The sequence below is a fragment of the Pezoporus flaviventris genome, unplaced genomic scaffold (genome assembly GCF_033815535.1).
Source record: "Pezoporus flaviventris isolate CSIRO_AGI_PZ_B2104156 unplaced genomic scaffold, CSIRO_AGI_Pfla_v1 ptg000020l, whole genome shotgun sequence".
Classification (NCBI taxonomy): domain Eukaryota; kingdom Metazoa; phylum Chordata; class Aves; order Psittaciformes; family Psittacidae; genus Pezoporus; species Pezoporus flaviventris.
This window is the reverse complement of record NW_026892568.1, coordinates 6,645,757-6,660,230: the sequence shown is the minus strand read 5'-3', so window position 1 is coordinate 6,660,230 and position 14,474 is coordinate 6,645,757. Positions and strand designations below refer to the sequence as shown.

The following is a 14,474-nucleotide window of genomic DNA, read 5'->3' as shown; positions in this document are numbered from 1 at the left end:
TGTGGTCAGGGCAAACGCGACCCAGGGAGGGTGATGCTGGAGGGATCCTGGTCATCACCAACTGCAGGAAAGCCAAGTCCCAGCACCCCCAGATGCACCTTCAGCAATGACCTTAGTAGTTTGCAAGTGAGCTCATCAGCATGACCCCATTTCACAGATGGGGAAACTGAGGCACAGGACAGAACAGGCCCTTGCTCACCACCACTCAGCCAGGCTGAGTCCCCAGGAGCTCAGCTCTCACCCCAGGAGCACAACAAAATCCCATCTCCTGCCCTAAGGAGGGTCCAGCCCGAACCAGACCGTGCTACACTTGGGAACAGCGAGGTGAGAACTGGCCACGTCAAACGAGGAGCATCTGAACAAGAAACAACTTGGTGTTTGGTGCAAGGCATTTAAGGTCCACACATCTGTACCTTCACCTCTTTGAAATGGAGAGATTGCTCCTGGCAATCTGGCATTGCTGTCTCCTTGGAAAGGCAAGTGTTGGCAGCAAGTTCTCCAACCAGCTCTGTGCTCCAATCTCCAGCCTGCCCCACTCCAGCTCCCCAAGACACTTCCCACTTTGCAATGACCTCCTGCCCCAGAACGCAGGACCAGGCAGTGCAGCCATCCTCCCTGCATCTCTCCTGGGGCACATACCACCCTCCAGGCACTCACACCCATGGATGGGCTGTAATTGTATGTGCTTGCTCAGAAACCTCCAGCAGCCCTTTAAACTCGGGCAGGTTCACACAGGGCAGAGCAGCAGGACTCACACTCTCCATTCGGGCAGCAAAACCCTCCAGCAGATGAGCAGAAATGAGAAGCCTGACCTTAAACCACTCCACATGTTTGCAAAGCACACATCGGTCCCTGCAGGGCTGCAGCAGCTCAGCCCATGGGGCTGGGTCACTGCCAGCTCCTGCCTCCTGTTGCTGCACACGAGGAGCAGCCTCAGGTACCACAGAAGCACATAAACCTGAAGGGATGCTCTAGGAAGTCCAGCTGTGCTTACCCAGCTCTCAGTAGCCTGGAAGTGTAAGAGGTGTCTTTTGTCCTTTGTGTCTGGTATGGACTAACAGTTACACACACACGTCCAGGCTCTGCAGCACAAGAGCTGGTGGGGTGGAAGTGTTTGATGGTCACTTGTACTGACACTACCCAGACCATGAGTGCAAACTGCAGTGCTCCCTTCTTCACCACCCACCACTGGCCATTCAGTGCCAACTGGCAGCTTCCCTTCCAGGAATTACATTTCCAATCAAATAACACCAATGATATTATCCCAGTAACAGTTATGGAAGATAACCCATCAGCCCCCTGACCCATGAGCTCATTCCTGAGCCAGCAGCAGGCACAAACCCGTGGTCCCCCCCAGCCAAGGCTTGGGGACTCTATCAGGGTCCCTCATGCTTAACAGCTCCGGGTGCATCCTTCTTTGCTAAGCACTTCTAGAGCCCTTTAGACAAAAGCCTCCCATGGTAGCCAGTTTCACAACTGAATCTCCCACTGTTTGAAAAAGTCCCTATTTCTGCTGCTTTCCAACCTGTTGCTGAAAGTATGGATGGAGACACGAGAGGGATGGCTGTGCCTTCTCAACCACCCCATGAAATCTTTAGCAGAGCACATGAGCTCCTTTTATAGTGCGTGGCCACTGGATAATACAGCATGAGTACAGAGGAGGAAACATAACACAGACAGTGAGGACCCAAGGAGAGATCAGAGATGCAACCAAGTGGACTTGCAGACAGTACAGCTCAGCAGTGCAAGAGGGCAGAATGACTGCACATGAGCTTCACCCCTGGCTGTGACATGCAACTTTTGCATAGAGAAAAGCCCAAGTCATTGTACAGACCAGAAGAAACACCACTTCCCAGGCATTAAAAACCAACTGCCCCAAGCCACATGGTGGGTCTCTGCCAGCAGCACGGTGCCCAGCAGGTCCATGGATGGGGAACAAAGGCAACTGGAGCCAGCTGAAACTGCAGTTAATTTTTAGGGGCAGAGACTAGAATTACCTGAGCTGGAAGCCAGCCCAGGCACAGGGATTAGCACCTCCATCCTTGTGAGAGCAGTCAGGGGAACTTTCTGTGACCTTCAGAGGAGCAGAGCAGCACCAGGTGGGATGTGGCTGACGGCAAGGGAAGCTCAGCACACACCAAACACCCACTGCTGATGCTTGCACCAGACAACCTCCTTCCTACCACTGCTAGAGAGAATCAACAACAGTGTGGAACCAGGTGCCAAGAGGTCCCATGTGCTAAGCCTTGGTCTAGGTGCTTTTCTGCTGGTGGAGCATCCTCCATTCTACCAGTGCTACCATAGCCCTGCACTAACTCAGGGACCATCTGTCAGACCCAAACAGACAGCTATAAATACATAGAATGGTTCGGGTTGGAAAGGACCTTAAGATCATCCAGTTCCCACCCCCTGCCATGGTTGGAACACCTCCTAACAGCACCATTTTGGAAAGTGAGAAACACCACAGCTGAGGCCACTGACACAGCGTTTGTGTCCCAGAGGAGGGGGATCTCCCCCACTTTTGGCTTTGGCACATCATACAGCCTCCTCCTGCCATCACCACTTTTACCTACACAAATCACAGAAAGTTAATGGCACAATACTAATTGCAACCCGAGTAACCCTGTGCTCCTCCCATCCAGGGCTGGGATCCGTGCCATGGGCACAGGCCAAGCAGGAGCAGGGAAACGCCATACCTAGCTGCACTGGGAGACCCAGGGCCCTCCCAGACACCTTTATATTGAGGCTTAAAGCAAAATTTGGCAAGGCACAACCTGGGGTCCAGCAGTGTTTGAGACCAAAGGGATTTAAGAAGCAAATTTCCAGATGGAAGAAGGACTCCAGAGCCAACAAAGTCCAGATGCAAAATGGGGAAAGCACCATCTCCAGCTGGCACATTACAGGGACTCAGAGCACACCAGCACTGGGGGATCACTGATCCTGGAGTGTGCTTTTGGGGGCTCTCAGCTGAGCCAGGCCACCTCCTCAGGCTCTCTGCACACCATCGCATCTCCTGGCCTTCCACTTACTAACCCTGTGCCAATGGGATCAAGACACAGAGCTTTCCCCAGGTGGGAAATCCAAGTATCCTCACTTGTTTTACTTTGAGCTGGAACATGCCAACACTTGGCAATTTCTCCCCAAAAGAAGCTTCCCAAACAGACCACTTCAGACAGTGCAAAGCCCTTAAATAACGTCAAAAGATGCTGGGATGTGGTACTCAACCTTGCAATACAACACCGCGAAAGCAGAATTGCAATGCTAACAACAAAGCACAACACAAGAGCCCAGAGAAGCACACATGAGCTTCACACACACACAAACCATCACACAAACACACAAGTCAAAACAATTGGATTTGATGTTTTCCCCATAAAAGGCTTCCCCAGAGAGCATGGGCTGCAGGAGGGAGCCCTTTTCCAAGGGGCGATGTCAGAACGGATCAGCCTGGCTCCTTGAAACTTCCAGCACAAAAGGAAACCTCCAGAGAGATATAAATAAATAAATAGCCAGCTTCCCATCGGGATGCTGTGCTTAAAGCCTGAAGATCACAGCAGGATCCTGCTGAAGCTGCTGTGTTGGCATCCGCAATCTGCATGGGTTCATGCAAGAAAGGTGTCTGGAAGCTTGGAGCGGGATTTTCATGTGTAGTGGTTGGACACGGCTGCTCAACTGTGGGGAAAACAACCCCATGAGGTTTCCAATGCTCCCCCGGGGCAGCGATGGGAAGCGTCTCTGTCTCCCAATGGAGATGCACCCAGCAGCAGGCTGGAGCTTGGGGGGGGTTTGAGCAGGGTTCTTCCCGTATCTGCAACAGATGGTGCTGCAGCAGAAAGAGCATGTTACGAGTCTCCTCACTTCCAGGAAGCAAGAGGGATGATGCTCTTGCCATGCACGAAGGGAACTAGTGATTTCTTCTGCTCAGAGATCCCCTTCTGCAGTGTCACTTCATTCGATGAAAGAAACACCAGGAATAATTCACTTCCTTGAGCAACTCTATTCACATTCCCACTGAAGGCACTGTTCTATTCACATAGCCCCCCCCCCCAGGGAGTCATAAGGGCACAGGCTGGAGGTAAACATGTTGAATTCCAAACCATGGAAAACTGGATTTCCTAGGAGGTCGGTTACACAGGAGACAGGCAGAGACACTGGGACACTGTCACTGTTCCCAGGATGGTCCTGATCCTACAGACTTTGCATGCACAGCCCCACTGACCACACAGGGCTTTGTAATGCGGTAAGACCCCGGTACCCAGCTCCAGCAACACAACTTTACCTGCAACCTAATCCACTTCCCTTCCATAATACCCCCAAGTAATGAGAATTTGCCAGGATTTATGGCCACAACAACCTCCCCTGCTCCCCCCCACCAGTCTCTGCTGTTTGCCTGCGAAAGCAGTTTGGGTTACCTCCATATTCTCCAGGGGAAAAGCATCATTAGCAGCTCAGGAGCTTTAATGCCTGCTCCAGGGAGGGGGCTCGCAGGGGGCTATTCTCAGGTTGTCTGATCACTTCTTGCTTGTTCTGAACACATTGGAAAGGCACCAACTCCCTTCCCCCTCCCCAGACCTAACTGCTCTTATTATAGACTTCAAAAGGTCGGGTGAAACCCTAGCTCGGCTGCAGTGAACAGACACAGGGGTGGTGATGGTGTGGGCAGAGCATGGCCTCAGCCCCCAGACCCGATGGAATTGCTCCCTGAAGGCAGCAGGGCCGATGGCAGGACAGGCTGCATGCATAGGTGGGGATCTGTATGGTCCAACCTTAAAGTGGGACCAGTGGTTTAAGCGGGGTGAATCTGCTGCTGCTCTGAAGAGTACCATAATCTTTGCCATAAATGGGCTCTCAGCAGCTGGAGCTTTGTGCTGCTTTTCATGGGACCTGGCTCTCAATTCAACTGATAAAATCTTGGACAGTCGAGGCCATATTTTCAACATTGCTCAGCACCAGCAGGCAGAGCCCCGTTTCCCAGCACCCCAGAGCCAGGCAGAGCCATGGGGTGGATGAGGAAGGTGCTGATCCTCTCCAGCCTCCTGGGCCCCAAGGACTGGGGCATGAAGCAGTACTGAAGAGGAGGATGTGGTCTATTGACTTCTGAACCACCCCGGTATATCCCTGTGCAGACCAGAGGATCTGTTAAGAGAAGCGTCCAATACACATCTAAGTTTTGATGCTTTCTATTAGAAGCGGGGTAGACATCTGCTTATACACCAACTCAGGAGCTTACCCCATCATAAGGATATGAACTCCTGCATTAACAGAAAACAGAAGTGATACATATAGATGGAAAGTGCTTAAAAGAATCACCAAAATAACCCTTTGGAGTTTATTTAAGGAGAGGAAAGAGCCCGGACGAAGCTCTTTGCAGTTAGATAGTGCTGGACATGCCTGGACAGTGCCATCCATTAGGTGTGCACACCGGACAGCACTCCACAAGAGGAGAGCAAGCCAAGGCTGTGCCAAGGCTGCAGGACCTCTGCCAGCAGCTCTGATGGGGTTCACCTGCTATGGGTGTTATTTACCCCACAGCATAGCCTGGTAAGCTCAGACTCCATACACCTCCTCATGCCTGGGCTAGAGAGAGGTGCCAGAGTCACATCCCTGCTGTTACATCCCTGCAGCACGGGGCAGTGACTCCTCTCCCACTTCACTGATGGGTGAACAGGCACACTAAGGCATCTTTGTCATAACACCTTGGAGCAGCAGAGTCCAGATCATGCACAAAGGCAGCAGCAGGGCACATGAGCACCAGAATCAGTCACTGTCTTTATAACAGACTTGGTGACTCCAGCCCTGATTGCAACAGCATTTTCAATGACCTCCTCCTCACCGTTGCTCTTCCCCAGGAAGGAAAGGTCCATTCAACCACCCATAAACCCACCTCATCCTCCATCCCCAGTAACTCCTTGGCCAGAAGACCCATGCTCCCCAACCAATTGACACACACTCCCCTGTTTTTGTGCCCATCTCCACCTCTTGTTTACAGTGAATTACCCGTGCTTTGGGGCCAAGACCATCTTTTGTTCCCTTTTTATACAGCACCTGGCACCATGAGCTCAGTATGGGAGGTATCTGATTACACAGCTAATAAATAAACAAGGACCTTGATCCTCTTCAGCATGTGGCTGTCCAAGGCTGCAATTTCCCAAGAAACTGTTGCAGGCTGTGCTTGATGCTGTTTGTAATTCAGATGTGTTTAGGAGATGAGGAGCAGGCAGGCGCTGCTAAACCAGACCTTCCTACAAGCAGACGTGCACACAGCAGGGAGCAGAAAACCCAGACCAGCTCAACTCCATGTCCAAAGGCACAATCCATGTTCTGGGTTGGGCACACGTAGCCAAAGCCCTGCTGTTTCTTGCAGTGGCTGCAAGGATGGCTGAAGAAAGGCCAGGGAGAAGATCAGCTCAAGGTAACTACTGCTACAGCATCTCCTTCACACAGAGGGGTTTGCAACAAGGTCTTTCCTCCTGATGGCCATCCAGTCCTGCTCCACCTTTCAGGAATGGTGCTCGCTCCACTGAAGTCTCTCCTGGCATCATCCCTACACCTATGCTCCCAGCCTCACTTCTATGCTCACAAAGCACTCACAGACTGTGCTCCTGAATTAGTGACCACAAAACCCCAGGACTGGAGCAGCCCGACTCCTCCATCCCCAAGGCTCTGATTTCACCCTGATTTGAGGCACAGAGGATGGGATACAGCTGCTAACAGCTGCTGTAAGCACATCCCTAAACAAACCCCCTTCTCTCCCATCCTATCTCTTCAGCAACCGAGATGTTCTCTGTTCCCTTTGATTCAGAAACATCAGTGACTGCCTGGATTAGAAAGAAAAAGCCTTGGAGCGAACTCCCAGGAGGACAGTAATTAGGAGACAGAACTCCCCAGCTCTGGAAGCATCAGGGAGGAGCGAGGCTTAAACTCCCAACCTGACGGAGTAACTTTGAATCATCTTTCATCTTCCCCTGGATGGGGTGTAATCTAATGACATTAGCTTGGCTTCGCTCTAGTGAAATTGGCATCGGTGCTACAGAGCCAGGGAGATTAAACCATATGAAATAAATGTTCCTGGGGTGACTGACAGGATAATGACATTCCAACAGGCAGCTCAATCAGTGCGAGACTAACAAAGGATCAGAGGGAACCAGCCAGGCTCGCAATATCGCTTGCAAATACAGATTCTGGTTTTAATCCAGACATTTCTTCTACTTGATTGGCTTAGCCCCTGTTCTTGGGAGTTTTCCTCAGGCTGTATATAGCCATATTGGGGTGGGGGATGGCAGTTGAACTCTATTAAAACCCATGCTCACCTGCTATTGAACCCTGTTAGCTCAATAGCCTTGTTCAGGGCTGGAGCAGAGGTTTCTGTGCTGGGAAGTCAATGCGAGCATTGTGGGCTGCTGCCTCCCTCTTTTTGTTCCTGTATGAAGAGAGGACTTGCGAGCCTGAAAGTGGGAAAGCAGCTTTTGGCACACAACTTCCCTTGATACCCAAACCCATGCCCGGAGGTGTCGCGCTTACCATATTCAATCACTCAGCTTGGGGTTTCATAAACTCAGGCTCTGCAGGACAACTGCCTCCTCACCCAGGCATAGCTCAGGCTGTAAGAGCCGAGCAATTACGCTACTTGATTCAACAGAGTGGTTTTGTGCCTTGTGGCACACCAGTAGGTGACAGGACCTCCACGTGAGTGCCTTTGAGCCACTGCCCTATAGGTACCACATCAAACCAGCCGCTCCGGGAGCATCATCCTGCTGCTGTGGCCACAGCTCAGCCCCATTCCACCCTCACACCATAGGACAAGTAGTTGTTACTGGAGCTGCTCTTTGTTTCCAGGAGGAACCGGGGTCCCCCTCATGCCCACCCTGCTATAGTCCTGATGCAGCATCCCTGTGACAGCCCATGGTGACAACAGCATTGACCGTTGCCTGTGAAGGCTGGCTGGCTCTTCTCCATCTGCATCCCACATCACTGCAAACAGCCAGGAGCTTTTTGTTCCCTGGGACAGGGTGCTCACTGCCTGAGCTGGCTTCCTGCGGGCGCTGAAAGCAAACCCAAGTGTTTATACCTTGTAATGATGCTGTTTAGTCTGACTGCTGGGAAACAGAACTGCACGTGAAACCTAAGCCTCTGATGATGTCAAAGATAAGAAGTCAGGACCCCTGGCAAACATCTGGCCATTTCCCCGCCACTGAACCCTCAAAGATTGCAGTAAACCCATGGAGAGACACAGAAATGAGTATTTCTAACAGGCTGGTAACTGGTTACCAGTGGGCTGACACCACAGCGCTGCCATCGCGCTGGGACTCTCTGTGTTAGTAAAGATTACTCATACAAGCAAAGCCAGCAAGATTAGGTCTCAAAGGAATAAGCCCATACAAAGAATTCACTGTACCTCAGGCTCCACAGGGCTAATAAAACTCAAATAAAGTGATGAAATTCAGTACATCAAATACCAGAGCAAACAAACTGCGGCAATTAATGGGAGAGCTCATGCACCGCACGCTAAGGCATAACGATTACCAAACAGCATGCAGCGCAGCACCTTGAATGAGTAAGAACAGCAAGATCCAGACCAAACCCCTGGAAAACTTGAATCCCCTACCCCATTACTATGCCCTAAACGCCTGTGGCTCCTCCTCTGTCTATGTCTGCGCTCCCCGCTCAGGCAGCTCCCAGAAGCGGGTCTATCCCACTGCCATCTGCTCCTCAAGGCTTGCAGAGCATCTTTGATAAATGAGCTTTTCCTCATCCCCACCACCCATTTCAGCCGATGCCACCCCAAAGCCGCGCATTTATTTTTCAAAGCCGAGGCTTGATTAAAGTCCCTGAGGTTTCTCAGCTCCGGTTTGAGACGTTTCCTCCCCTATACAGGGTCAGCGCGTGGTAAACGGGAGAGGCGCGCACTAAAAATACCGCTCTGTAGACAGCTTCAGCCCACACGAAAGGAAAGCTTTCCCTCTCAAAGAGCCCACACTGCTGCCTGCAAAATCCCGGCGTGTTCCTGACACTGCCGGGTACACAAGGAAGCTCATTTGCTTCCACGTGTTAAGCCTTTTACATAAACACTCGGACCATCAGTACTATCCTACTCCGCATTCTAATACTGAGCCAAAATCAGCCCTAATAGCTGGGCTTAACGCAAGAGTAAAACAAACTCCGGGAGTACCCAAATCCTCTCCTTTTTTGCGTGTTCATTCAAGAAAGCCACAAACACAGAAAAAGGCATCTCTGCCCCCACCCTAACCAATCCTTTCCATCGGAATCTGCTCCTCTATTAACTTTAACACACACAAGGAAAACGTCTAAACAATACGAATGAGAATCCTGCCCCTTGGCTTTAACGTTTACCATCTTGCATTAAAGGGGATACCTTTCATTTGGTTTAATGAAACACTAATTCATTGAAAGAGCCACCCTATCTACCTCTTTGCTCATTGCTTAGGCAAGCTTGGCCTCCTGGAACTGCTTTTGGTTACTCATTACTGGGGCTGCTGGAACATTTGCATGGGGAATAGGGGTTTTCTTCACACTGAATATGGGAAAGGTGCTGCAACCGGGCTGGGGGCTGCAGGAGGCAATGAGAAGATGCTTTGCAAGGGGAGTCAGGATGAGCCACAGGCTTTGCAAAGCCCCATCCCTGAGAAAAGCTATGGAGCAGCAAGACGCTGGGGGGGGGATTTAGCTCTGCCTCAGCATCTCCATGCAGTCCCCAGGGTGATGGGGCACCCACTGCTCTTCCCCTTGCCCGGTTCCCCCCCCCCCCATGCAGGGAGCACCTAGGGCTGCAAGGGGGCACCCCCAAAGCAGGAGGGCTCTGGGGGAACGGGGCTGGGATTAGAGGATGGGGTGGCGGGGAGCAGGGAGGAGGGTGCGTGGGGTGGAAAGGGGGGCTGGAGAATATGGGATCAGGGACGGGAGAAGCGGTGGAGAGAGGGGCTGGGGGAAGAGCGCCTGGGGAACGAGGATCTGGGAAGCAGAGACGGGGACTGGGATAAGCGAGGCTGGGGAGTGAGGTAGGACCGTCGGGGGGGGGGGGGGGGGGGTGTTGGGGAGCAGGGACGAGGCTTCGGGGCGCAGCGATGGGACGGGGGAGAGGAGGATTTGGGGTAGCGGGGCTGTGGGTCAGGGAGCCGCGGACCGGTAGCGGAGGGTCCCCGCGGCCAGCGGGGGGCACTGCCGGCTCGGCCATAGCCCCAGCCCGGCCCCGCCGCGGAGCCGCCGCCGCCCGGCCCAGCCCGTCCCGTCCCGTACCTGTACCAGGCGAGTCCCCGCTCGTAGTTGCGGTCGAAGAAGTGGGGCTCGGCGCCGACGGCGCGGACGTCGGGGTGCACCCGCAGGAACTCCAGCAGCGCCCGCGTCCCCCCCTTCTTCACGCCGATGATGATGGCCTGCGGCAGCCGCTTGGAGCCCTCGCCCAGCAGCAGCGTCAAGGAGCCGGCCGTGCCCACCGCGCTGCTGCCCCCGCCGCCGCCCGAGCCGCCCGCCCGGCTCCCGCCGCCCCCGGCCGGCACCTCCTCGCCCGGCGCCGCCTCCTGCCGCCGCCGCCGCTGCTTGAGCCGCTGCAGAAGCCGCTTCCGCCGCGCCGCCGCCGCCTGCCAGGGGGGCAGCTCGGCCGAGCCCCCCAGGTACCCTCCGCCGCCGCCTTCCTCTTCCTCCGAGGCGGCACCGGCGGCGATGATGGGTCCGGGCAGGGTCTGGCAGCGGTCGGCCAAGCAGTAGAAGACGTAGAGGGACATGAGGAGGGAGCAGAGCATCACCAGGAACTTCTTGAAGATGCTGCGGGGCAGCGGCTCGGCGGCGGGGGCAGCCGCCGCGCTCACGGCCATGCTACCCCGAGGCGGCGGCCGGGCGCCCTGGCCATGCTCCGCGGCCGCCCCCCGGCGCGGCCCCTCCGCGCAGCGCTCCGCGGTGGCGGGGGGCTGCGCGCTGCCGCATCCCCAGCGCGGGGGACACGCGGCGGCGCTGCTTCAGGGGGGCATCCCCCGTGTGTGGGGGGGGGAGAAGGGACCGGGGGGAGCCGCTGCCCTCGGTGCGGGGCTCCCACGTGCCGGCCGCCGCGGCAAACTTCGGCGGAGACATCGCCGGGAGCGGGGCGGGACCGGGGCGGGGGCAGAGCCGGGGGCGGAGGGGAGGGGAAGGGGGGGGCGGCCCCTCTGGGAGCCGCTGCCCGGTCGGAGCGAGGTGCGGGGATGTCCTGGAGGCTGTACCGGGGGGTTAAGGGGGATCCGGGGGCTGTACCGGGGAATTGAAGGGCCCGCGGGGGATGGAGGTGTGCCGCCGAGATTAAGGGGTACCCAGAGGCTGTCCGAGGGGATCGAGAGATGCCCCGGGGTTGCTTTGGGGGCATAGAGGGGTGCGGAGCTGTCCTGGGGTGTGCGGCGGTGCTCCGGAGGCTGTTCCGGGGGATAGAGGGATGTGGAGCTGTCCGAGGGGATGTCCCGGAGCCGGTGTGCAGAGCACAGGGGTACCCTGAGGCTGTCCTGGGGGGTAGAAGGATGCGGGGATGTCCGGAGGGTGCCCCGGAGGCTGTTCCAGGGGGTTAGAGTGGTGCGGGGCTGTCCCCTGGGGCGGAGGGGAGATCTCAGCTCTCTACAGCTTCTCTCTAGATGATGCCAGACTTTCCAGGCTCACCGGACTTTGCTGTGAAGCCCGTGCAGGGTAATGAGACCTCAGTGTCCATCTGAGCACCCTCTGCCCACATTTCTGTCCATCCACACAGTTGTGAACCACCACCATCCCTCATCCCTCTGGTACCTGAACACCAGTTCCTGATTTACCTGATGGTAAATCCACACCTTCACACAGAGCAGTCCCCCTAAAAACCAGCACAACCACTGACACGGATGTTAAATACACTTGCAGTGTTACAGCCAACAGTTGCACCAAGCACAGTACTTAATACAGCACAGAAAGCCCCTAAACAGGACTTTTCCCCACTGACTTGAACACATTACCCCATGGCTGGCTGCAGAATCCGGCCCACAGTTGGTAGGAAATATCTACAAACACAACAGGATATTGCTCTCACAATTTGCTCTCCTCCTTTGAGAGTACATAAAACGTGGAAATCGCTATCAGCTTCATGCCTCTGCTGCCCCGTTCTCAGGGCTTCATTATTTCATTGCCTGTGGGAATGTCCTTTTAATTTGAAATGTTTGTCATAGAACATAGAATCTTTAAGCAAACTTGCACATGAAACACTTGACTTCGGTCTCTTTTTTCTCCCTGCTGTTTGGTGTGGACCAAGCTGAGGAATTAAACTTCCACTACTTGGGAATAAAGCTGATGTAGCCACAAATTATTCAATGCAAGGGGGGGGGGGGGATTGCAGTGAATAATAATCAGCCATCTGCAGAGCTGGCTGGCTAATAAAAATGTGTTTCCAAATAGTAAACAGGCCAAAATTAATAACAAATGTTATGTGCAGTGAATTATTCTATTAGATCTTCTCCCAACTTTATGACATTTTTCTTCTCTAAGCATAGCAACTTATCTGGAATGGATGGATTTCCAAATCCATACCCACCCCAGCTGCAACGCTGCCAGATCACTTTATCTCACATTGATGAGTGTAATTCCAGCTCGGTGTGTTTGGTGACTTCAAGATACTGTAGCATTGCAGGTATTTCAATGCTTCAACATGTAAGTAGATGCCTGGTGTGGTTTACAAAAGGCTATAAGCAGGTTAGGCCCCTAACACCTCTAGGCAACTACTTACATCATTAGGAGCCTAAATGCCTTTATAAATCTGTGCTCTGATCCGCAGCTCATTGAAGGCAATGAAAAGACTTTGCTGACATCAATGGGCTTTGGAGTGGGCCCTGTAGAAGGAGCACGATCAATGCAAAGTGCTTTGACTTCTTTATGCTGCTTATTATGATACTTTTTTTCCTAGACACTTAGAACAATGCTGCATTTTCTGTTTGAATAAATGGTCATTTCAAGCAGAGAAAACAAGAAAAGAGAAGTGAAATCAGTGTGAAAGGCTGCAGGGGAATGATGTGTGTGGAACTGCTGCGATTGCATCGCAGCACTCACGTTCGCTGCCTTCTTTTCCTGGAAATCCTGGTGAGAATCTCAGTTTTCCTTTAAAAAGTCACTAGTTGCCTAGGGAAAATATGACCAGAGTCTATTTAAAAAGTTTTGGTGTCTAGAAAGCAGTAAAGCTAAATATAGCTGTATTTAAAACAACCCCATGATATTTAAGGCAATGCTGTGATTTGTTTCAGAACCTGACTCATTGTTTCTGCCTGCTGGGGCTGCAGGCACCGGTGGCTCCAGCAGCCAGGAACAGCTCTCCGGAAGGAAGGTGTCTTACCTGGGAGAAAGGGCAATAAAATAGTGAATAGTTTCAACCCTACGTGCCCTGTGTTGCTGTGGGCTCTGCCAGTACAGCTCCAAACATGAGATTCCATGAGCAGACTGGTTTTGTCCTTGGTTTTAGGTGAGTTTCCGTACAAAGAGTGTTTGGTGAGCACTGTACTATAAAGCCAGAAAAATTGGGTGGCTGATGTCATGACATCCAGTTCTGGGGATTTACACCTCTTACCTGTTTTAGGGATAACGTGGAGGGGGCTTATAATGACTTAAAGGCTTGGAGCAAAAGATGCTTTCCATTTCACTCAGCCTCTTACACCTCTGACTTAATGTTTTGAGTGCAGCCTCCTTCTTTCCCCACTGTGTTGATCGATCTACCTATTCCAAAGCATTTCCTATACCCCATCACAGACATCAGCATCCCCTGGCAGCAGTGGGGTGGTGGGATCCTGAGGACCCAGAGATGCTCCACTGTGGGCCTGCAATGACCCTCCCTGTGGGCTGACGGGCAATGGTGAGTGCATCCATCCCAGCTTGCAGGGCTGTGCATTGTGCCCGTGACTCTCAGCTCCCTGGCACCAGCCCCACTGCTGGCATGGGCTCATGGGGATGGTCCTGGCAGGCTCTCCTCCGTGGTCCTGTTTGCTCTTGTTCCTTACCTTCCTTGGCTGTTCTTTTCTCCTTTTATCTATTTATTGTTTCAGTGCTTGCTCCCCTCCTGCCTCCCCCCGAGGAATGTTCTGCTGCACAAGTCATTCCTGGGTCTACTTCCAATAGCAAGTGGGGCTCTTCTCCCAGCACAGTAGTGCCAAAATTCACCTCCACCACCACCAGCAGCCTATTAGAATCATAGAATAGAATCATAGAATGGTTTGGGGTGGAAAGGACCTGAAGGTCATCCCTGCTACAGGCAGGGACACCTTCCACTAGAGCAGCTTGCTCCAAGCCCCTGTGTCCCACCTGGCCTTGAACACTGCCAGGCATGGGGCAGCCACAGCTTCTCTGGGCACACTGTGCCAGCACCCTCATAGTGAAGAACTTCTTCCTTATACCTAACTTCAATCTCCTCTGTTTAAGTTTGAAGCCAAGCAAGGTTTTGTATTTCAAATGGGTTACTGTGGGATTCCCTTCTTTTGGGATCCCTGCATGGGACA

At 53.3% G+C, this 14,474-nt stretch overlaps 1 protein-coding gene and 1 long non-coding RNA gene across 2 annotated transcripts in view; one reads left to right on the top strand and one right to left on the bottom strand.

The window, feature by feature from the left end:
- HS3ST3A1 (heparan sulfate-glucosamine 3-sulfotransferase 3A1) overlaps positions 1–10,845 on the bottom strand; it is a 31,825-nt gene extending 20,980 nt beyond the window's left edge. The window contains exon 1 of the mRNA XM_061455560.1: positions 10,255–10,845. Coding sequence (XP_061311544.1) covers positions 10,255–10,829 — 575 coding nt within the window. The 5' untranslated portion in view covers positions 10,830–10,845. The remainder of the gene's footprint in view (positions 1–10,254) is intronic.
- Positions 10,846–11,737: 892 nt separating this feature from the next.
- On the top strand, positions 11,738–13,358 carry LOC133270455 (uncharacterized). Its single transcript, XR_009743781.1, has 2 exons — positions 11,738–13,071; positions 13,233–13,358. It is a non-coding gene; the product is annotated as an uncharacterized LOC133270455 (long non-coding RNA).
- Positions 13,359–14,474: the final 1,116 nt, after the last annotated feature.